Here is a 23,814-nt window from a genome sequence, read left to right as displayed (position 1 = left end):
CTCGCACGCTAGGAGTTCAGCCATCTTATGTGAGGTGTTAATATTGGGCCTTAGCCAGCGACACACCTTTCCCCGGGCTTCAAAACCCTGAGTTCTTAATGGCCTTTCAGGATCAAACTGCCACTCCCACCATTCTCTCGCCTGCTATTCCGGTGACACGCCATAGCACTTAAAAACCTCTACTTTTAGAGCGTCGTAATCGGCAGCCTGTTCCTTAGTTAAGTCACAATAGATCCTCTGCGCCGTCCCCTTCAGATAGGGAGCCAGTTGGTACGCCCATTCCAACCTCGGCCAAGCGTTCCGCTTAGCGGTACGCTCAAAAATCAAAACATAAGTCTCAATATCATTCGATTCAGTCAGGGTAGTCAACTGAATCGGCTGTGACCAAGCGACCTCCGTCCGAACACCAGCTAGGGAACGAGCCTCGGCTTCTGCCAGTTGGGTCCGTGTTTCTCCCATCTGGATCTTTAGGGTTTGGAGATCACCAATAATAGTACCAAGTACAGTATTGAGGTCCTGTTCTTCTGACATCTTGAAAAACAAATCCTGCCTACTATGCCAATTGTGAAGAGATAGTCTTGAGCAAAAAAATACTCCAACAAACAGATAAAGACTTGGGGACCGTCCCCGTATATTGTCATCCAGACAAAAAATAAAGAAGCTGATTCATATGACTTTGAAGTACATTGAACACTTTACTGCAGACAAAATGGAGTTTTTATAACAGAGTGAATGATGGGACAGGAAATGGTTGGCAGGATGTGACGGGAAGCAAAGGATTGTGGAACCAGAAGTGGCGTCATCGTGGCGAAGCGGAAGTGACATCATCGTGGCCATTTTGAAACCGGAAATAGAGATTCTTATTTTTCTTCAGGTTTTCTGTAGGTGAAAAGAGATTCAGGTAAGCACCACGTGATGACCCTCTGTCTCGCGATATTTCACTCTCCTTTAGGCTTTTTGACTGCCTCCAACTCACACGTGTGTGACAACATACAGTGCATCCGGAAAGTATTCACAGTACATCACTTTTTCCACATTTTGTTATGTTACAGCCTTATTCCAAAATGGATTAAATTCATTTTTTCCTCAGAATTCTACACACAACACCCCATAATGACAACGTGAAAAAAGTTTACTTGAGGTTTTGCAAATTTATTAAAAATAAAAAAACTGAGAAATCCCATGTCCATAAGTATTCACAGCCTTTGCCATGAAGCTCAAAATTGAGCTCAGGTGCATCCTGTTTCCCCTGATCATCCTTGAGATGTTTCTGCAGCTTAACTGGAGTCCACCTGTGGTAAATTCAGTTGATTGGACATGATTTGGAAAGGCACACACCTGTCTATATAAGGTCTCACAGTTGACCATTCATGTTAGAGCACAAACCAAGCATGAAGTCAAAGGAATTGTCTGTAGACCTCAGAGACAGGATTGTCTCAAGGCACAAATCTGGGGAAGGTTACAGAAAAATTTCTGCTGCTTTGAAGGTCCCAATGAGCACAGTGGCCTCCATCATCCGTAAGTGGAAGAAGTTCGAAACCACGAGGACTCTTCCTAGTGCTGGCCTGCCATCTAAACTGAGTGATCTGGAGAGATGGGCCTTAGTCAGGGAGGTGACCAAGAACCCGATGGTCACTCTGTCAGAGCTCCAGAGGTCCTCTGTGGAGAGAGGAGAACCTTCCAGAAGGACAACCATCTCTGCAGCAATCCACCAATCAGGCCTGTATGGTAGAGTGGCCAGACGGAAGCCACTCCTTAGTAAAAGGCACATGGCAGCCCACCTGGAGTTTGCCAAAAGGCACCTGAAGGACTCTCAGACCATGAGAAAGAAAATTCTCTGGTCTGATGAGACAAAGATTGAACTCTTTGGTCTGAATGCCAGGCATCACGTTTGAAGGAAACCAGGCACTGCTCATCACCAGGCCAATACCATCCCTACAGTGAAGCATGGTGGTGGCAGCATCATGCTGTGGGGATGTTTTTCAGTGGCAAGGAATGGGAGACTAGTTAGGATAAAGGGAAAGATGACTGCAGCAATGTACAGAGACATCCTGGATGAAAACCTGCTCCAGAGCGCTCTTGACCTCAGACTGGGGCGACGGTTCATCTTTCAGCAGGACAACGACCCTAAGCACACAGCCAAGATATCAAAGGAGTGGCTTCAGGACAACTCTGTGAATGTCCTTGAGTGGCCCAGCCAGAGCCCAGACTTGAATCCGATTGAACATCTCTGGAGAGATCTTAAAATGGCTGTGCACCGACGCTTCCCATCCAACCTGATGGAGCTTGAGAGGTGCTGCAAAGAGGAATGGGCGAAAATGGCCAAGGATAGGTGTGCCAAGCTTGTGGCATCATATTCAAAAAGATTTGAGGCTGTAATTGCTGCCAAAGGTGCATCAACAAAGTATTGAGCAAAGGCTGTGAATACTTATGTACATGGGATTTCTCAGTTTTTTTAATTTTAATAAATTTGCAAAAACCTCAAGTAAACTTTTTTCACGTTGTCATTATGGGGTGTTGTGTGTAGAATTCTGAGGAAAAAAATGAATTTAATCCATTTTGGAATAAGGCTGTAACATAACAAAATGTGGAAAAAGTGATGCGCTGTGAATACTTTCCAGATGCACCGCATATACTAGCTGTCCGACCACGTAGTACTGAAACAGAACAAACTTTAAAAATCGAGAAAAAAATTTTAAGAAAATGTAATTCTGGCCAAGAAGAAGGTAGGTATGCTCCAGCGTCAAATGCTGGCACTGTACCTGATCGTTTTTAGCTGTGACGGGAGAGTTCAATCTCAGAGAACTCAAAATTTATCAAACTTTTTTTAAGCGTTTAAGCTTCTTTTTTAAGCTTTAGCGACCCCAGCATTGTAACAATGCCAGTCTAAACTCCATCCTAGTGATTTTCCAATAAGTGTCTTCCTGTGTTGAGTCAAAAATATAAACCAACAGGAAAAAAAGGAAGAAACATAACCATAAATGTAAAAAAGGTTTAAATATTGCAGGATACTTTAGTTTGCTGGAGAAAATTGGAAAAAGCAACCAAGGTTACACAGTAGTATTAAATGATTAGCAGCAGCAGTAGAGGAATGCTGAGACTTCTAGAAATTTGAGTTTGTTGTCCAAGTCAGCTTAAAAAAGCAAGAACACACAGAAACACTAATCAATACAGGCAGTAATGAGCAATTAAGGGTAAAAAATGGACTCCCTGTGCAGTGACTGTTTGGAAGAAAACAACAAAATGCCTTAATCAGACCCCAAAAATGATCCATCTTTGCCTTAATTCTGTGATCAGTATATGCACATTCCTCTGCTAACTTGCTTTGCCTTTCATCCAGTAGACTGCGAGCATTTTTGTAGACTGGACTAAGATCATAATCTTTAGTTTTGAATAATCAGGTATTGAATTGCAAATATTCAGTTTAGTTTATATTCAGCTTTTCATAAAGTATGCGACTAGTGGAATAATCTCTTACACCTGTCATGCCCACTGAGTTAAGAAACAGTTTATCACTGTACATGTTTCCAGTGTGACAAACATATGTTAGATGTTTACACATACATTTTCATCTCATCCTGACACTGTTTTCTAAATTCAGTTGTTTTTTTTATTAGAGGGTTACCAGGAAGGATCACAGGAGGGGTCCCACCGAAGGATCAAAACATCCATGAACTGGGCTTCTTCATATACACAGCTGTCATACATGTACGCCTTCCAGGCTCTGATGGGGTAAATGATACCACTTTGAGTTGAGAGGGACATTGCCCCTAATTGTATCTTCTCTTTGCCCCATAGTTCCAAGAAGACGGCCAAGGAGGATGCCTAGCCCCGCCCCCAGTGCCGAGAGCTGTCTCAACCTCTTCCTCCCCGGATGCCATAAAAACAGGCAGTTCTTGGAAGGTGGTGTTGCATTTTGACCATGCCCTCACTGGAGGACAGAGCTCTTGCTGTTGGAACACTATTTTGAAAGTTCTGTGAGGCTGTCTAGAGTCGACCTTGTCTGCAATTGTTTGTGCACAGAAACTGCACTCGTTAAAGTAGTCAATGACTTGCGGGTAAATGCAGACAGATGCCATTTATTTGTTCTCATCCTCCTAGATCTGAGTGCCGCATTTGACACCATTGATCACAACATTCTTAGAAATCGCCTTAGTCAATGGGTGGGCCTCTCTGGCAGTGTCTTAAATTGGTTTGAATCCTACCTGGCAGGTAGAAAATTCTTCGTTAATTGTGGTAATTACAACTCAAAGACACATGATATCCTATATGGTGTTCCACAAGGCTCTATCCTGGGTCCGCTGCTTTTCTCAATCTACATGCTTCCGTTAGGTCAGATTATCTCAGGGCACAACATGAGCTACCACAGCTATGCTGATGACACACAGCTGTATTTATCAATAGTGCCTGATGACCCCGATTCTCTTGATTCACTAACACAATGTCTTACTTGTATTTCTGAATGGATGAATAGTAATTTTCTCAAGATAAATAAAGAAAAAACTGAAATTATAGTGATTGGCAATAATGGATACAATGAGGTTATTAAAAACAAACTCGATGCATTAGGATTAAAAGTCAAGATGGAGGTAAAAAACGTAGGGGTAACTATTGACTGTAACCTGAATTTTAAATCACATATTAATCAGATCACTAGGACAGCATTTTTCACTTAAGAAACACAGCAAAAGTTAGATCTCTTATATCACTGAAAGATGCTAAGAAATTAGTTCACGCTTTTGTTTTCAGTCAACTAGATTACTGTAATGCACTCCTCTCAGAACTACCCAAAAAAGACATAAATCATTTGCAACTAGTGCAGAATGCAGCTGCTAGAATCCTAACTAGGAAAAGAAAATCCAAGCACATTTCTCCAGTTTTGATGTCACTACACTGGTTACCTGTGTCATTCAGAAATGACTTTAAAATTCTGCTTATGGTTTATAAAGCCTTAAATAATCTCGCTCCATCTTATATATCGGAGTGTCTGACATCTTATATTCCAAATCGTAACCTTAGATCCTCAAATGAGTGTCTGCTTAGAATTCCAAGAGCAAAACTTAGAAGAAGTGGTGAGGCGACCTTCTGCTGTTATGCACCTAAAATCTGGAATAGCCTGCCAGTAGGAATTCACCAGGCTAATACAGTGGAGCACTTCAAAAAACTGCTGAAAACACATTACTTTAACATGGCCTTCTCATAACTTCATTTTAATTTAATCTCGATACCCTGTATATTCAATTCATTATAATAACTATTCATGGTGGCTCTAAAATCCATACTAACTCCTACTCTCTCTTCTGTTTCTTTTCCCTGTTTTTTGTGGTGGCGACCTGCACCACCACCACCTAATCAAAGCATCATGATGTTCCTACATTGATGGATTAAAAGCCAGAAGTCTGCATGACCATCATCATCAAGTCCTTCCAGTGGGAACCCTAAATACAAAGAGGACAGTTCATTTATGTTAGGTAGAATGCCCAGAGGGGCTGGGTGGTCTCATGGTCTGGAACTCCTCCAGATTTTATTTTTTTCTCTCCAGCCGTCTGGAGTTTTTTTTGTTTTTTCTGTTCCCACTGGCCATCGGACCTTACTCTCACTCTGTGTTAATTAATGTTGTCTTATTTTAATTCTTACTTTGTCTTTTATTTTTCTTTTCTTCATCATGTAAAGCACTTTGAGCTACATTATTTGTATGAAAATGTGCTATATAAATAAATGTTGTTGTTGATGAATGCACTTCCTTTTTTTTTTGCTGTTTTGCTTGTACCAATTAAACGGGCTAGCCCAGCTGCTACCCTAACATACCTTCTGTCTTCTCTGGGTTTGTTTACCCGGTCACAATATCCTCAAACATACACAATGAGTCCATAAAGAGAACAAGCATGTGTTTGCATAGGAGCAGAAATTGACCATTGTCACACACGTGCGCTTAGGAGGCAGCCAACAAGCCCTGAGGTGAGTGAACGATTGCAAGACAAGGGGATAAAAGTGGGTATTAATGCCTCTCTCCTTTTTCCACCAGAATTACCAAATAAAAACAATAAATTAATTCACTCACCGACAGTCCTGGATTTCCAAAATAGCTCCTCTTCCATTACATCACTTACCCCTCCGACTCCCGAAGGCAACGTCACTTCCGGACACTCCCTGATGACATCACTTCTGACCCTACCTGATGACGTCACTTCCACCAACATCACTTCCATTGATGTCACTTTTGGTCGCCCATTGATGACATCACTTCCAGTCGCCTCATGATGACATCACTTCCGGTTGCACAGTCATGACGTCATTTCCATCATTTACTTCCTTCCGGTCACCATTTTCTATATGTACTCATCTTCAACTGCTCTGTATTATCAACTGTTATGGTTCTGATCTCTTTTTGCAATGCAAATTTTCTCAAGATCGCCAGACAATATACGGGGACAATTCCCCAACTCCTTCTTTGTGTCTCTTGCGAGATTGATTTCCTACACCATGCAAACTTCTAACAGAAGGATTTGAGACAACAGCTCTCCATACTCCATGGCTATTTACTTTCCATCTTCAATTGTCTTCATTTTATTTCATTTCAGGTTCTTGGGGAGCAGAACCTTATCAGGAGCATCACTTGCAAGGAACGAGCTAATACTGCATGGCACTAGTCAACTGCCTGGCACACTCACTTGAGCCAACACTCACCGAAACAGTCTCAATTTGGAGTCCTCATTGGATCTATCCTCAGTGTTTTAAAGATATTGGAGGAAAAACAGAGCACCCTGTGCAAAATTAATTCAGACAAATCAGTCAAAAGACAGGGACTATGCCTGGATGTGGCATCAGGTAATAGTAGGTCACATTCACTTGAACACACACACACCAACTGAAGCCGTGCCAATTTAGACTCACCATTTCATCTGCCCTCAATGTATTGAAGACATGGGACTGGAACAAAACAAATGGAGACACAGAATTCTTAACTTCCACACCTTATTTGGACCGGGATTTGAAGACGGCCTCCTGGAGCTGTAAGGCAAGATTTTTAATTAATACTACATAAAAATGTATAAATATCATTATTCCAATTCAGTTCTGATTATTACTAATTAGCAGTCATCACACCACAACACACTAGAACTCTGCACAGACATTCAGGATATAAACAAATCAGATATCATATTACGTAAACCTTTAATCTACTATCCACTAAAATGAAAAAGTATACTTTTTCACTTTTTTTGTTATAACAAAAAAAATAGATAAAAAATAAAACAATGAAATCAACAAATAAATGGCATTGTCATATATACAATATGTGCTGCGTATGCATATGATATAATAAGACAGGTATGAAGATAGAAAACATAAGGCACTTCAAGACTCTGCTCATATACACTGACAGACAGATAGATATTAAAGGCGCGATAGATAGATAGATAGATAGATAGATAGATAGATAGATAGATAGATAGATAGATAGATAGATAGATATGATAGATAGATAGATAGATAGATAGAAAGATAGATAGATAGATTGATAGATAGATAGATAGATAGATAGATAGATAGATAGATAGATAGATATGAAAGGCACTATATGATAGATAGATAGATAGATAGATAGATAGATAGATAGATAGATAGATAGATAGATAGATAGATAGATAGATAGATAGATAGATAGATATCTTGGTGCAATGGATACCAATGACAGCGTATTCGTGTGCTGAAAAGCCCGGGGTTCAGTTGCAGACCCATGTCACTCTTCGTCGTCTCTATGCTAGCCATGGGCTCACTGAGTGCTCCGGTTTCCTGTCTCATCCCAAAATACGTTCGGGTCATTCAAACAGACAGCTCTAAATTTACCTTGTATAAGTGAGTGTGCACTTTAATGAACTGGTGTCCCGTTCGGAGTTGGTTTCTGCTGCTGGTCTCGGTTAGTCTCGACTCTAAAGTGGACAGAGCAGGTCCGAGAAATGAAAGAAATGACCGGATGATATATTTCAAAATACGTATCATAAATGAGAATCATAAGAACTAATAAATTTGAGACAAAAGAGACAGATTAGATGTATATCGCAATGAGTCTAAGAAAAGCGCTGCAGTTTAATCGCAGCCTTTGGCTAATTTTACGGTCTTGTCGAATTATGTCTTTGATTGTATTTTGTAATGCAACTATCACATGCACATAGAAAAAATCTTGAAAACCCAATTATATGATAATGCAAAACACTGCACATCACTATTGTTTCTTTCGGATGTGACATGTGTGATATAAAGTACTCGTTTACGGTTTCTGTGTGCTTAGCGTATGTCCCCTGCCTGAAATCAGGGGTTATCTGAACTGCATTCATAATTTCCCAGCGGACCGATCGATTGATCTAAATAGCTGCATGAACGAGCAGGCTGACCAATGAGAAGTTCCGTTTCGTGGAGGAGGCGGTACTGTGCCGTTCTTTAAAGTTGAATAAGTTTCATCCGCAGCTCAGCAACTAGAGCAGTCAGGCTAGAGTGGAGGTTGAGGTAGCTAGGCAGGCAGTGAAAAGAAGCCAACGGAAAGAAGCTCTAAGAGGAATTAAATTTTAAGTGAATTGCAACTGAAAACTCGAGCAGGATGACCTCCAAGTGTCCTAAGTGCGAACAGCCGGTTTATTTTGGTAAGAATGGAGTCCGCTTCATCATTATTTTACGAATGTAAATTTTAAAGTTGGATAGCAGTTGTAATTTTCTTCTATTCCAGGTAATGTTGCAGTAAATGTTCGTTTTCGGTACGAAGTGTTCTGTGAACATTTTGCAGACATTCAATTACTTGATCCAAATGCAAAGTTCTCGGGTTTCGTCACCCTCCGATTGACATGCTTATGTAAAGCCCAGGCGTCTGTGGATTTCACCTGGTTTTCTTTGTTTTTAATTGCTGTTCAGGATGTAATTACAACCCCCGTAGGATGTGGGAAACGAGTAGCAGACAGCGCCGCGCGTACTTCGGCGGTCAGCCCGTCTCTCTCTTGGGCGCAGCGGCTTAACTCGTAAGAGTAGCTACAGCTTGGAAATCTCAGTTCGAATTTCCACAATCGGATGTATGGATCGCGTGTCCCATGTTTGTTCAAATATAATTCTTGAAGGCTGTTCGTTTGCAGGACAATATTTTGGAATCCGCAAAAGTGGATTCGAGCAAACCGTATCTTTCATTCATACACCCCATCCATCCATTTTCAAAACCTCTGAATCCACTTTACGCGGACGTGCAGAGCATCCTGGAAAAAAAGTGCAGGTAAAACCGGAGAGAAATGTACAAAGTTTACACAGACTGTGTATCTGAGGTAGAAACGCAACGGTACTTGGAATATTCGCAAGTAAGCTCAACGGGAAGTCGTGTCGGCTTGCCTGAACTTTAGAAAAAGGTGCGTTTTGTGTTTTCCTTATTTATGGCAAATGATCAAAGTTATTTCATTAACACCCGTTACTGTGCAATCAGTGGCTGCATTACCTGCACAGCCACATATTTAAATAAAAAATTCAATGCTGAAATAGCGGTGTGTCTGTCAATAATCATAGGCACAGTTACATCCATATTACGCAGGCTTTTGCACTTAACCTCCTTTAACACTCCTGGATTTTGTTCTTTTGAGGAAGGTTCGGTGCATATAGTTCAAATTTATTTGATGTTGTCTGGTTTTGGTTATTTTGCAAATGTATTACATTGTGTGACTGTAAATGTTCACCTAATGTTTTGGGTATCTTGTAGGTGGTGCGGTTTTAATTAAGAAGCAGCGAGGCAAACTCTTTAGTGACCCATTCCACAGTTATGGGTGAAGTTTTATCCAGTCCATGGCGATTTCTTGATGTCATTTCACTGTGTCCGTTATTTAATATGTAATAATTAAATCCTTCAAGCAAAAACATTTGAGAGCCCTTGCAAAATTTGCAGACTTTTAAGAAAAATTAATATCCCCACAACCTTTCCCCTAGGGGGAGGTTAATAGTGTACCAAATACCAAAAAAAAAAGTAATTTTGAGAACTTCTGTATTAAAGGATATTATCTGCTTTTATTTTCTAGTCTTTTCCTTCCAAAGTTCCGCTGGGTCAGATAGACTGGCACACGGGTTGTTGTAGGGTCTTTATTTTAACCTGCCTCCTTTGAATGCAAGCAGAGGCTCTTGAAGACCTGGTACTGACTAGAATGAATGAATTGGAATGAGTTATGTTTAGTGGAGTATTTAAGAGTTTGTGTAAAAGTGAAAGATGATCATATGCAAACAGCGTCACTGGTAAACATTACATGTCATTTCTTGACCTGCTTAATCCAGACCAGGGTCCTACAGGGTGGAAGCCTTTCTCAGGCAGCAGAGGACACAAGGCAGTAAGAAACCCAGACAGGGTGCCAGTCCATTTCAGAGCAAACACACACACACACACACACATATACCAGTTAATCGTTGCCTATTCACCTAAACAGCACAGCTTTGGACAGTAGAAGGAAACCCACGCAAACATGAGAGGAACATGCAGACTCCATGCAGGGAGGACCCGGGTGGCGAGACAGCAGTGTTACTACTGTGCCAGTGTGCTGCCATCTTGTAAACCTTCAACTTGCTAATCAAAGGAAATTAAATAAAGCGAACAGTTTCTAGAATCTTTTACAGTACCTTTTAGAAGAGGAGAGTCTGCTGTGAGAAGAGCATCTTCTAAGTCTTAGATGTTTTGGATTTTTTTGCTAGAGATGCATCACGTGTACACATTTAAAGTACGCTGTTAGTTTGTTTGTAAACTGTACTTGCATTTACAGGCACTATTAAATGGTGGTTTTTATTTTTACTCCAAATTATTAGGCAGTATCGTACCAACAGTGCCTTTCTTGTTGCCTGCTGTTCAGAAAATGTGTGCTGCTTGTATTAATATGGGTACAGATAATAGACTGCCAGAATACACTCGTGTTGGGCTTTTCTGCATGTGGCTGTAATGTCCTCACAAAGGAATTCTGTAACCTCCTTCCAGGCTTAGCTTAACCTGTGAATTGTGTAGGCCGGTATTGTAAAATGAATTTTGTTGTGTCCAGCAGTTTGATCCCTCTTTAATAGTCTTTAGGGAAAATGTGTATAATGATATTAAAGAAATAAATCGATAAGTTTACCAATCAGTTGATTTAGATAATTTCTTTATCTGAATTTAAATCTGTAGAGTCACAAAAATCTTTTTGCATGGATGCTGGCCAAATTTCCTCAAAGCAGCAGGCAGTCTGTTCTCACTCTGCTCTCAAAATATCACAATAAAAATGTTTCAAAAGGGCTGCGCCCAGTGAAAAGCTGACTTAAAAATAGTGCAAGTACAGTATGAATGCATCTACTGTATGGTTCTGCTCCAATTGTTTGTCTCAAAGCTTGCTTCTTGCATTTATATATATATATATATATATATATATATATATATATATATATATATATATTTATATATATATATATATATAATATTTTTTATGTGTTATTGTAAACCCAGATCAAGTTCAATGGGAGCAAGCAGGGTTGACCACTTTGCTTTCCTTTGCTTGGATCAGTCAGTTCTATACTGCCGTAGTTGTGCTGCCTGTGTAAGATGGGTTGAACACTTAGTAATCATCACAGACCTCAGCTTTAACGTTTGCAGTGCACCCTACAATGCAAACGTCTCAGTTATATGCCATTTGGTATGAGAGTCGTAAAAAGCAGTCTTAATGTTTGTGATGCACCATCAGATGGAATACATTTGTCTGCTGATGTGTGCCATTTAATATAGGATTCATAAAAACAGTATGTTTGTGATGCACCATCTGTTGGAATGACAGAATATATTTGTCTCTGATGTATGCCATTCAATATAGGATTGATAAAAACAGCGCATCACAAACGTTAATACTGTTTTTATAAATTCTATATTAAATGGCATACATCACAGACAAAGGTATTGCATCTGTTATTCCAACAGATGGCGCATCACAGACATTAATACTATCTGTTGGAATAACAGATGCAATACCTTTGTCTGTGATGTATGCCATTTAATATAGGATTTATAAAAACAGTATTAATGTTTGTGATGCGCCATCTGTTGGAATAACAGATGCAATACCTTTGTCTATGATGTATGCCATTTAATATAGGATTTATAAAAACAACAGTCTTAATGTTTGTGATGCGCTCTCTGTTGGAATGACAGAGACATAGGTATCCACGTGTCCATCCAGTTTCTATGTCTCTGTCATTCCAACAGAGAGCACATCACAAACATTAAGACTGCTTTTATAAATCCTATATTAAATGGCATACATCATAGACAAAGGTATTGCATCTGTTATTCCAACAGATGACGCATCACAAACGTTAATACTGTTTTTATAAATCCTATATTAAATGGCATACATCACAGACAAAGGTATTGCATCTGTTATTCCAACAGATAGTATTAATGTTTGTGATGCGCCATCTGTTGGAATAACAGATGCAATACCTTTGTCTATGATGTATGCCATTTAATATAGGATTTATAAAAACAACAGTCTTAATGTTTGTGATGCGCCATCTGTTGGAATAACAGATGCAATACCTTTGTCTATGATGTATGCCATTTAATATAGGATTTATAAAAACAACAGTCTTAATGTTTGTGATGCGCCATCTGTTGGAATAACAGATGCAATACCTTTGTCTGTGATGTATGCCATTTAATATAGGATTTATAAAAACAGTATTAACGTTTGTGATGCGTCATCTGTTGGAATAACAGATGCAATACCTTTGTCTATGATGTATGCCATTTAATATAGGATTTATAAAAGCAGTCTTAATGTTTGTGATGCGCTCTCTGTTGGAATGACAGAGACATAGAAACTGGATGGACACGTGGATACCTATAATTTTATTTAGGTGGTCCCTGCTTAATTTCAGAGAGAAAGCTAAATTGCACTACATTGCAAAGTGTAAAACAGAAGAAATGCAAATCAAATGTAAACATATGAATTTATCGTTCTGGATAGGTTTTCCAAAAACCTTATTAAATTGTGATGAGGAAAATAAATGAACGATACATAAGGTGATTGACAGAGTTTCTTGGAATGGGACAATGACAATGCAGAAACTGAATGCTTTTTCAAAGAAATTGCTTCTTAAAGTTACCATTTTACACGGAATTATCAGCATGTGCAACTAAGTAAATATTATACTAGCAAAAATGCTTTATTGTATAGATGTATGCTTCAAAATACAATGTTTTCTGCAAGATTAATATCAAGTTAGACAGAGCAGTACACAGTTTAAAACCGAGGAGTTGTTAGTATGACTACATGATCGATAAGGACATCAACTTTGAAGAAATGGTGCAAAATTTATCTTGAGATGCAAGCAGTTACTGTAATTTAGTAAGACATTTATAAGTTGAGGGGCCCTGGAGCAACACACCTCTTTGGAATGAGTTGAAAACTAATATATAAACTACAGTATAAAATATTACCCAGCTGCTTAGGTCATCTTTCTTGGAATAGCATATGTGTTTTTTTTTTTGATGAATGTAAATGAAATAAAGGGAGTGAGACATTATATACACATACACATTTTTTTTTTTTAAATGTTTCTTCCTTAGAAAAAGTAGGAATAACAAAAGTTCTATTGTTATTGTAGAAAAATGAATGTATTCCACCCCGTCTTTGTAAGCTTTGTTCTCAGTTGATTAAAGATGTGAAGTAGTTTCAATACTATGCAAGCTGACTTTTTTTCACTGGATGTAGCATTTTTAGTCAAATAGATCATATTTGTATATAATAGTAGACCCTTAAGTTGCATTTGTTTAATCTGGGCAGCTTGGCTTGTGGCAGAATGTGCAGTTTTCTAGGAGAACCGTTTCTTTATGACAGAACATATTGATAAATTGTTATTTCACTTATTGCCCAGACTGGGAAACTTGTACTTACTGTGGTCTTTTGAAACTTAATCATTCAGTCATTAAATGCATGTGAGTGCATACCGGCCTTGGAAGGTTCAGAACCAGACCATTATAATGGAAGAATGGCACTGATTTAATGATCCAGAGCTATCCATTTAGTTATTTGCAAAATGTCTGTGAACTTTTAAAAAATCATTACTGATTTGAGGGTGATTAGTGCTACTCTCTCATTGTTTTAGGGGTCTAGGTTTCTCTCCTGACACAGTTTGGTGCCTCAGTCTAATTGGTACTTTGTCATGTGTTGGCACAGGAGTTGTTAAGGCAGACTGGCATCATCCCACATCTGAAAGGCATTCTTATTGGCCCAATAAGCTGGTCTAAATCAAAGAAATGTGACGGTGTGTGGGTGTTTGTCAGTGTGATCTGAGGTTGGCTGTTGATTGTTACCTTATGCCCATTATTGCTAAGTAAAAAGCATATTTGGTAAATAAGTTAATAGAATTGTTGGTCTAAAGAGCTTAAATAGTCTAGTTAGGCAGTTTTGTTGATTGTTCATGTTACATCCATCCATTGTCCAACCCGCTGAATCCGAACACAGGGTCACGGGGGTCTGCTGGAGCCAATCCCAGCCAACACAGGGCACAAGGCAGGAACCAATCCCGGGCAGGGTGCCAACCCACCGCAGGTTCATGTTACAGTATATGATATTTCTTTTATTATACTTGTACTAGAGGTTCTCCCCTGTTCGCTTCGCTCGCCAGCCACTTCACGTCTCTGCTGCTCACGTTGTGAAGAGGAGGGCTGAACGCACCCCAAGGAGACGCAGTTGCTCCTCTGAAACCCCCTCTTAAACGCTGATACAATGGGAAACAATTTTTTTTTTTATCTCTTCTTTGCTCGATCAGCTGCTGCTGTGCCACATGATCTGCATGTCGTGCGGCACTTTGAACATTTAAAACCCTGTACAGCAGCTGTCCTACTCTTTGTCTTTTATTTCCGGCTCTGGGCATGGTTAAATCTCTTGGCACAAAGTCGCATCTCACGGGACATGAGTTCTTGATATTTTAGTTTAGTTTATAATTTAAAAAACGGAATAAGAATCTGAAAATCTAACAACATCATATTAAAGTTCGATAAATTCTGAAAAGAATGATACCAAACATATGAAGGTTTTAAAATGAGCCAGATTTAAAGCGTGACATAAAAATATCCCATAAAATTGTTGCACTTTTAGGCTTAATTCACAGAGTAGATAATTCACAGTATGTAAGTTTGAGTTTATAAATAGAAGCAATGTGAAATAAATAATATAAACTAAGAGAGATGAGAGAGAGGTTAGGAGCAGACGCTGACACAGCACATTGCCGCACCCACTACATGACAAACCAATTCAGAATCCCAGATCAGGACCCGAGTGCAGCCCTGTGACGAGTGACACCTGAGCACCACATTCGTTCAGATGGAGTGGAACAGTGGGAGGTTTTTTATGGTGGCCGGAGTGCCAATTCTGCCACCAGGTTGGAGGGCCTACATGCAGGACTGGGTGCAGATTAACATCATACCCTGGACGAAGATAAACCAGGCTACTAAATATTCAGCACTTTTTTTGCAGTAAATGCTATGTCTGTAGAATGGATATCAGTTTAGGACTAAGGATCAAGTAACGCTGTTTTCAGAAATTCATTCACAGCGAGTATTAAACATCTATCAAATCTTGATTATAAATATATTGTGATAAGAAGCCTGTAAATGAAATTTTAAACTGTTCAATGCTTGAAATTCCTATTTGAGGTCATTTTTAAAATGGTTAGCTAGTGTACTAAATAGACATTTGTATAAGTGTGATTGATTTGGCAGTATAAAGTTTGACTAGAGCACCCAATAAACATCTCTATGTTTTTAACATTTTATTTTAAAATGCCATACATCCATCCATTTTCCAACCCGCTGAATCCAAACACAGGGTCACGGGGGTCTGCTGGAGCCAATCCCAGCTAACACAGGGCACAAGGCAGGAACCAATCCCGGGCAGGGTGCCAACACACCGCAGGACACACACACACACCAAGCACACACTAGGGCCAATTTAGGATCGCCAATGCACCTAACCTGCATGTCTTTGGACTGTGGGAGGAAACCGGAGCACCCGGAGGAAACCCACGCAGACACGGGGAGAACATGCAAACTCCACGCAGGGAGGACCCAGGAAGCAAACCCAGGTCCCCAGGTCTCCCAACTGTGAGGCAGCAGCGCTACCCACTGTGCCGCCCAATGCCATACAGTCATATGAAAAAGTTTGGGAACCCCTCTTAATTCTTTGGATTTTTGTTTATCATTGGCTGAGCTTTCAAAGTAGCAACTTCCTTTTAATATCTGACATGCCTTATGGACACAGTAGTATTTCAGCAGTGACATTAAGTTTATTGGATTAACAGAAAATATGCAATATGCATCATAACAAAATTAGACAGGTGCATAAATTTGGGCCCCCCAACAGAGACATGACATCAATACTTAGATTTGCAAAAGGAGGCACAACTAACAGCCTCTAGACGCCTCCTATAGACTTTGAGGAGTGCCTGGATTCTGGATGGAGGTATTTTTGACCATTCTTCCATACAGAATCTCTCCAGTTCAGTTAAATTTAATGGCTGCTGAGCATGGACAGCCTGCTTCAAATCATCTCATAGATTTTCGATGATATTCAAATCAGGGGACTGTGACGGCCATTCCAGAACATTGTACTTCTCCCTCTGCATGAATGCCTTTGTAGATTTCGAACTGTGTTTTGGGTCATTGTCTTGTTGGAATATCCAACCCCTGCGTAACTTCAACTTTGTGACTGATGCTTGAACATTATCCTGAAGAATTTGTTGATATTGGGTTGAATTCATTCGACCCTCGATTTTAACAAGGGCCCCAGTCCCTGAACTAGCCACACAGCCCCACAGCATGATGGAACCTCCACCAAATTTGACAGTAGGTAGCAGGTGTTTTTCTTGGAATGCGGTGTTCTTCTTCCACCATGCAAAGCGCTTTTTGTTCTGACCAAATAACTCATTTTTGTCTCATCAGTCTAAAGCACTTTGTTCCAAAATGAATCTGGCTTGTCTAAATGAGCATTTGCATACAACAAGCGACTCTGTTTGTGGCGTGAGAGCAGAAAGGGCTTCTTTCTCATCACCCTGCCATACAGATGTTTGAATTGTAGAACGATGTACAGATACACCATCTGCAGCAAGATGTTCTTGCAGGTCTTTGGAGGTGATCTGTGGGTTGTCTGTCACCATTCTCACAATCCTACACGTATGCCTCACCTGTATTTTTCTTGGCCTGCCAGACCTGTTGGGTTTAACAGCAACTGTGCCTGTGGCCTTCCGTTTCCTGATTCCATTCCTTGCAGTTGAAACTGACAGTTTAAACCTCTGAGATAGCTTTTTGTAGCCTTCCCCTAAACCATGAGACTGAACAATCTTTGTTTTCAGATCTTTTGAGAGTTGCTTTGAGGATCCCATGCTGTCACTCTTAGGAGGAGAGTCAAAGGGAAGCACAACTTGCAACTGACCACATTAAATACCTTTATATCTCATGATTGGACACACCTTTCTATGAAGTTCAAGGCGTAACGAGCTCTTCCAACCAATTTGGTGTTGTAAGTAATCAGCATTGAGCAGTGACAGGCATTCAAATCAGCAAAATTACAAGGGGACCCAAATTTTTGCACAGCCAGTTTTTCACATTTGATTTAATTTCATACAACTAAATACTGCGTCACTAAAAATCTTTGTTTGGAAAACACCACAGTACTCAGATGTTCCTAGGAAATGAAAGAGATACCACTGTTGTCTTTTTTTGTTGTAAGGAGAGTCAATTATTATGCAGGCTGAGAGGGGGTCCCAAGCTTTTTCATATGACTGTATAATTCACTTTAGAGTGCTAAACCAATGGCTTAACAATATATGAGATTATATTTTTTCAGATTTTAATGAAATCCCCCAAATACATTTTTAGGTATTTAACACTATAGATACTTGTTTATGTTTGAGTAGATGCAGTCAAATGGTAGTGTGGCTTTTGCTCTATTATTTGAGTATAATTATAACTTTGTGTTAGCAGCTGGGTGTGGCAGCGGTTACTGCTGCTGCTTCACAGATTCAATCCTCCCTCCTGGGTGTCTGGCCATTGTCTGTCTGTGTGGCGTTTGCTTATTTCTCCTCTGTTTGTTTGTGTGTGGGATTTTTTTTTTTTTTTTTTGGGAAGCCTACATTTAAAAGATGATGTTGGATTAACACCTTGCTGGGGTTTCGTTCTTGTCTTACACTCAGTACTGCTTGGATGGGCAGCAGCTCCTGTGAATCTTAGGATTCAGTTGTGATAAGAATGGACTGATTTTGTCGTAAAGCTAAAAAAATGTTATCATATGAGTGGTGTCTGTTTTTGTTTTATAGAGAACATTCAAGGGGTACAGTGACAACGTAGAGTTGATTAAAAAGGTAAAAATCCAGAAGGTGTTTTGTAATCAAAGGAACGAGGAATAGGACGGAAAAAGCTTGATGGTTTTACCCAAGGTTGTAAATACCCATCACATGACTTTTTCCTTGCTCTTTATAAATGCAGTAATTACATAAATCTTACAACTAGTATCCTTGCAGTGGTTTTCAAGATAAAGTAATGTTAAAGTTTAATGCATTAAGTTCCTTATAATTGCATCCCCAGTCCTTGGATATAGGAAAATTAAATGGACCAATTTTTTTAATTTAGACAACTGAATATACCCTGGTGTGCTACTAGACCAGAGTTTATATGGAGTGTAAATTTATATATTTTACTTAACTGTATCTTTTGCAGTTGCAATAATACCAATTGCATTCAAGTTTTGCAAGATTTTGTTTTTCCTGCTACTGAATCTTTTGGATATAAAACAAGAATGCTGAGCAGAATGATGGATCTCTGAGAATTGCTGTTGTCATCACTAGAAACATAAGTGCCTGTCGGGCATTCATTCTGCTTTACTCAGTGGTTGCCTTCAAAAGTGTAACGTCTGCTGTCATTTTATTGTTTTGTCTGGAATTAAGAGGATTCTGGCTGTTGTGTGACTGACTTCTGAATGTGAACGATTTAAAAGCCAATTTCAGGAATGTTGAAAAGGTGACTTGCATTTCGTCTCATTCTTGCATGTCTGCACATTAAGATCTGCTTCACCAAAGACACATTATTAGCTTTTTGTGGCATCTTGCAAAAAAAGTCTAGTTAAAAAAAAAAAAAAAAACATTTTTCTTTTTAAAACTCTCTTTACATATTTTCCAAAATTGATTTCCGGTAATAATGTGAAGAACAAATATTTTTATTTGTTTATTTTTTTTTAAGTTTGCAACAGTGCTATAGTATATTATTTTCGACATGTCCTATTGTGCAGCTCTTATGAATAGAAAGCACGCATAATGCAGTGATTCATTCAAGAATCTGCATTAGCAGAGTGCATTGAAAAAGTTGAACTGTTTTTAAAATGCAAAAGCATCCAAATGAGGCTAGTTTTGTATTCTACTGTGAGGAACAAAGGATAACATGGTATGACTATGGATAGAGCTGCTGCATCACAGGCCCACCACTTGGTTTATTTGATTATTTTCTTGTATTGATATCAGTTTTCCAGAGACTTGTGTGGCTTCCTCCACATGTGGCATAAACACTTGATCGATTGGTGACTCTATTGTTGGATGAGTACTAAAATTTTTGACTTCAGTTTTCAGACCTCTATACCAGTACCGAAATGGTTCTGAAGCAAATGATCGGTAACTCCAAGTTTCAACACCCCTTCTTACTCCAACCTCCTAATTGCTCCCCTTCCTGGTGTGCCATGCCATTATGAAGCACTGCTTCCCTGTTGATAGCTGTGAAGTCCTGATCAAGTTGAACCTGCTGTAGGTGTCAGTCAGTCAGTCAGTCACTCATTTTCCAACCCGCTATATCCTAACTACAGGTAGTCACGGGGATCTGCTGGAGCCAATCCCAGCCAACAAAGGACGCAAGGCAGGAACAAATCCCGGGCAGGGTGCTAGCCTACCGCAGGGCGCACACACTAGGGACAATTTAGGATCACCAATGCACCTAACCTGCATGTCTTTGGACTGTGAGAGGAAACCCACGCAAACACGGGGAGAACATGCAAACTCCACGCAGGGAGGACCCGGGAAGTGAACCCAGGTGCTGTAGGTGTGTGGGTCATAAAACAAAACTACACGCTTTGATGCGATCTGAAGTCTATGAAACAGAATTTTCTCCTCAACTGTAATAGCAAGTGTCCTGTTTTTATTTGTTTTTTTTATTGTACTATCAACTCAGGGTGGCCATGTGGCGCATGCATAAGGGAGCCATTCACATCCCTACCACCTTCGCCATCACTTCCCCTACCTCTTCATATCTTAAATCATTCTTGAAGCAGATTGAAGACTTGAGTGCCAGCTTAAGTGAAAAAGCAAAGAAAATGTACTAAGTAATTGCAACACAAACACGGACTTAATCAGTTCTAAAGTGAAAAGATGCCAACAAAAGAAGAGAAGACACAGGCCGCTAGGGTGGAGAAACAAAGAGCTGCTCAGGAAGCAGCAAGCGCATCAACCTCTGAGCAAACAAATGTTAAACGTACAGAGAAAGAAAGAGGATGAAAACTAGGAATGCACAAGTCAGGTGTATTCACTGCACATTATCGTGCAGTGTGTCATTACTGGTATTTAATAATTTTAATTGCTGTTGTCCTTTAAATGTGTGTGTGGTGTCCATCCATCTATCCATCCTCTTCTGCTTATCTGAGATTGGGTCGCGGGGGCAGCAGCTTGAGCAGAGATGCCCAGACTTCCCTCTCTCCCGGCCACTTCTACTAGCTCTTCCGGGAGAATCCCAAGGCGTTCCCAGGCCAGCTGAAAGACATAGTCCCTCCAGCGTGTCCTGGGTCTTCCCCGGGGCCTCCTCCTGGTTGGACGTGCCCGGAACACCTCACCAGGGAGGCGTCCAGGAGGCATCCTGATCAGATGCCCGAGCCACCTCATTTGACTCCTCTCGATGCGGAGGAGCAGTGGCTCTACTCTAAGCTCCTCCTGGATGACTGAGCTTCTCACCCTATCTTTAAGGGAAAGCCCAGACACCCTGCGGAGGAAACTCATTTCAGCCGCTTGTATTCACGATCTCGTTCTTTCGGTCACTACCCATAGCTCATGACCATAGTAGGAACATAGATCGACTGGTAAATTGAGAGCTTCGCCTTACAGCTCAGCTCCTTTTTCACCACGACAGACCGATGCAGAGCCCGCATCACTGCCTGTCGATCTCCCGCTCCATTCTTCCCTCACTCGTGAACAAGACCCTGAGATACTTGATCTCCTCCACTTGGGGCAGGATCTCACTCCCAACCCTGAGAGGGCATTCCACCCTTTTCCGGCTGAGGACTATGGTCTCGGATTTGGAGGTGCTGATTCTCATCCCAGTCACTTCACACTCCGCTGCGAACCGATACGGAGAGAGCTGAAGATCACGTCCTGATGAAGCAAACAGGACAACATCATCTGCAAAAAGCAGTGACCCAATCCTGAGCCCACCAAACCAGACCCCCTCAACACCCTGGCTGCGCCTAGAAATTCTGTCCATAAAAGTTGTGAACAGAATCGGTGACAAAGGGCAGCCCTGGCGGAGTCCAACTCTCACTGGAAATGGGTTCGACTTACTGCTGGCAATGCGGACCAAGCTCGGACACCGGTTGTACAGGGACCAAACAGCCCTTATCAGGGGGTCCGGTACCCCATACTCACGGAGTATCCCCCACAGGACTCCCCGAGGGACACGGTCAAACGCCTTTACCAAGTCCACAAAACACATGTAGACTGGTTGGGCGAACTCCCATGCACCCAACAGGACCCTGCCAAGGGTGTAGAGATGGTCCCTTGTTCCGCGACTAGGACAAAAATCACACTGTTCCTCCTGAATCCGAGGTTCAACTATCTGACGGACCATCCTATCCAGGAACCCCGAATAGACTTTTCCAGGGAGGCTGAGGAGTGTGATCCCTCTGTAGTTGGAACACACCCTCCGGTCCCCCTTCTTAAAGAGGGGGACCACCTCTCCGGTCTGCCAATCCAGAGGCACTGTCCCTGATGTCCATGCGATGTTGCAGAGGTGTGTCAACCAGGACAGTCCTACAACATCCAGAACCTTGAGGAACTCCGGGCATATCTCATCCAACCCCAGGGCCCTGCCACCAAGGAATTTTTGACCACCTCGGTGACCTCAGTTCCAGAGATGGGAGGGCCCACCTCCGAGTCCCCAGGCTCTGCTTCATCATTGGAAGGCATGTTAGTGGGATTGAGGAGGTCTTCGAAGTACTTCCCACGACATCCCAAGCCGAGGTTCGCAGCACACCATCCTCACCATATACAGTCTTGACACTGCACCGCTTTCCCCTCCTGAGACGCTGGATGGTGGACTAGAATCTCCTTGAAGCCGTCCGGAAATCGCTGTCCATGGCCTCCCAAACTCCTCCCACGCCCGAGTTTTTGTCTCCGCACTCACCAAAGCCGCATTCCGCTTGGTTCTGCCGGTATGTATTAGCTGTCTCCGGAGTCCCACAGGACAAAAGGGTCCTGTAGGAATCCTTCTTCACCTTGACAGCATTCCTCACCGCCGGTGTCCACCAATGGGTTCGGGGATTGCCGCCACAACAGGCACCGACCACCTTACGGCCACAGCTCTTGTCAGCCGCCTTAACAATAGAGGCATGAAACATGGTCCATTCGGGCTCAATGTCTCCCACCTCCTTTGGGACGTGGTCGAAGTTCTGCCAGAGGTGGGAGTTGTAACTACTTCTGACAGGGGGCTCTGCCAGACGTTCCCAGCAGACCCTCGCAATACGTTTGGGGCTACCAGGCCTGACCGGCATCTTCCCCCACCATCAAAGCCAACTCACGACCAGATGGTGATCAGTTGATAGCTCCGCTCCTCTCTTCACCCGAGTGTCCAAGACATGTGGCCGCAAGTCCGACGACACGACCACAAAGTCGATCATCGAACTGAGGCCTAGGGTGTCCTGGTGCCAAGTGCACATATGAACACCCCTATGCTTGAACATGGTGTTCGTTATGGACAATCCGTGATGAGCACAGAAGTCCAATAACAAAACACCGCTCGGGTTCAGATCGGGGGGGCCATTCCTCCCAATCGCGCCCTTCCAGGTCTCACTGTCATTGCCCACGTGAGCATTGAAGTCTCCCAGCAGTACAAGGGAGTCCCCAGAAGGTATGCCCTCTAGCACCCCCTCCAGGGACACCAAAAAGGGTGGGTACTTCAGACTGCTGTTTGGTGCATACGCGCAAACAACACTTAGGACCCATCCCCCTCCCAAAGGCGGAGGGAGGCTACCCTCTCGTCCACCGGGGTAAACCCCAATGTACAGGCTCCAAGTTGGGGGGCAATAAGTATGCCCACACCCGCTTGGCACCTCTCACCGGGGGCAACTACAGAGTGGTAGAGAGTCCAGACCCTCTCAAGGTGATTGGTTCCAGAATCCACGCTGTGCGTCGAGGTGAGTCCGACTATATCTAGCCGGAACCTCTCGACCTCGTGCACTAGCTCAGGCTCCTTCCCCTTCAGAGAGGTGACATTCCACATCCCAAGAGCCAGCTTCCGTAGCCGAAGATCGGACCACCAAGGTCCCCGCCTTCGGCCACCACCCGACTCGCACTGCATCCAAACTCCTTGGCGCCTCCTACAGGTGGTGAGCCCATGGGAAGGGGGACCCGCGTTGCCTCTTCGGGCTGTGCCCGGCAGAGCCCCATTTGAATCCCTGTCACTGCCATAGGAGATGCTACTCTGCTGGGCCTTTGAGCAGGGCTCTTAACCTTCAATTGCTCCAGGGGCGTCTTACAGTTTTACAA

The 23,814-nt window shown here is 41.8% G+C and overlaps 1 protein-coding gene across 1 annotated transcript in view; it reads left to right on the top strand.

The window, feature by feature from the left end:
- Positions 1–8,461: 8,461 nt before the first annotated feature.
- The window catches only part of crip3 (cysteine-rich protein 3), a 129,837-nt gene continuing 114,484 nt past the window's right edge, over positions 8,462–23,814 (top strand). The window contains exon 1 of the mRNA XM_028820579.2: positions 8,462–8,642. Within this exon, the coding sequence (XP_028676412.2) occupies positions 8,600–8,642 (43 nt within the window). The 5' untranslated portion in view covers positions 8,462–8,599. The remainder of the gene's footprint in view (positions 8,643–23,814) is intronic.

The sequence above is a fragment of the Erpetoichthys calabaricus genome, chromosome 15 (genome assembly GCF_900747795.2).
Source record: "Erpetoichthys calabaricus chromosome 15, fErpCal1.3, whole genome shotgun sequence".
NCBI classification, from domain to species: domain Eukaryota; kingdom Metazoa; phylum Chordata; class Cladistia; order Polypteriformes; family Polypteridae; genus Erpetoichthys; species Erpetoichthys calabaricus.
The sequence above is the reverse complement of the archived record's forward strand: the minus strand, read 5'-3'. Positions and strand labels throughout refer to the sequence as shown.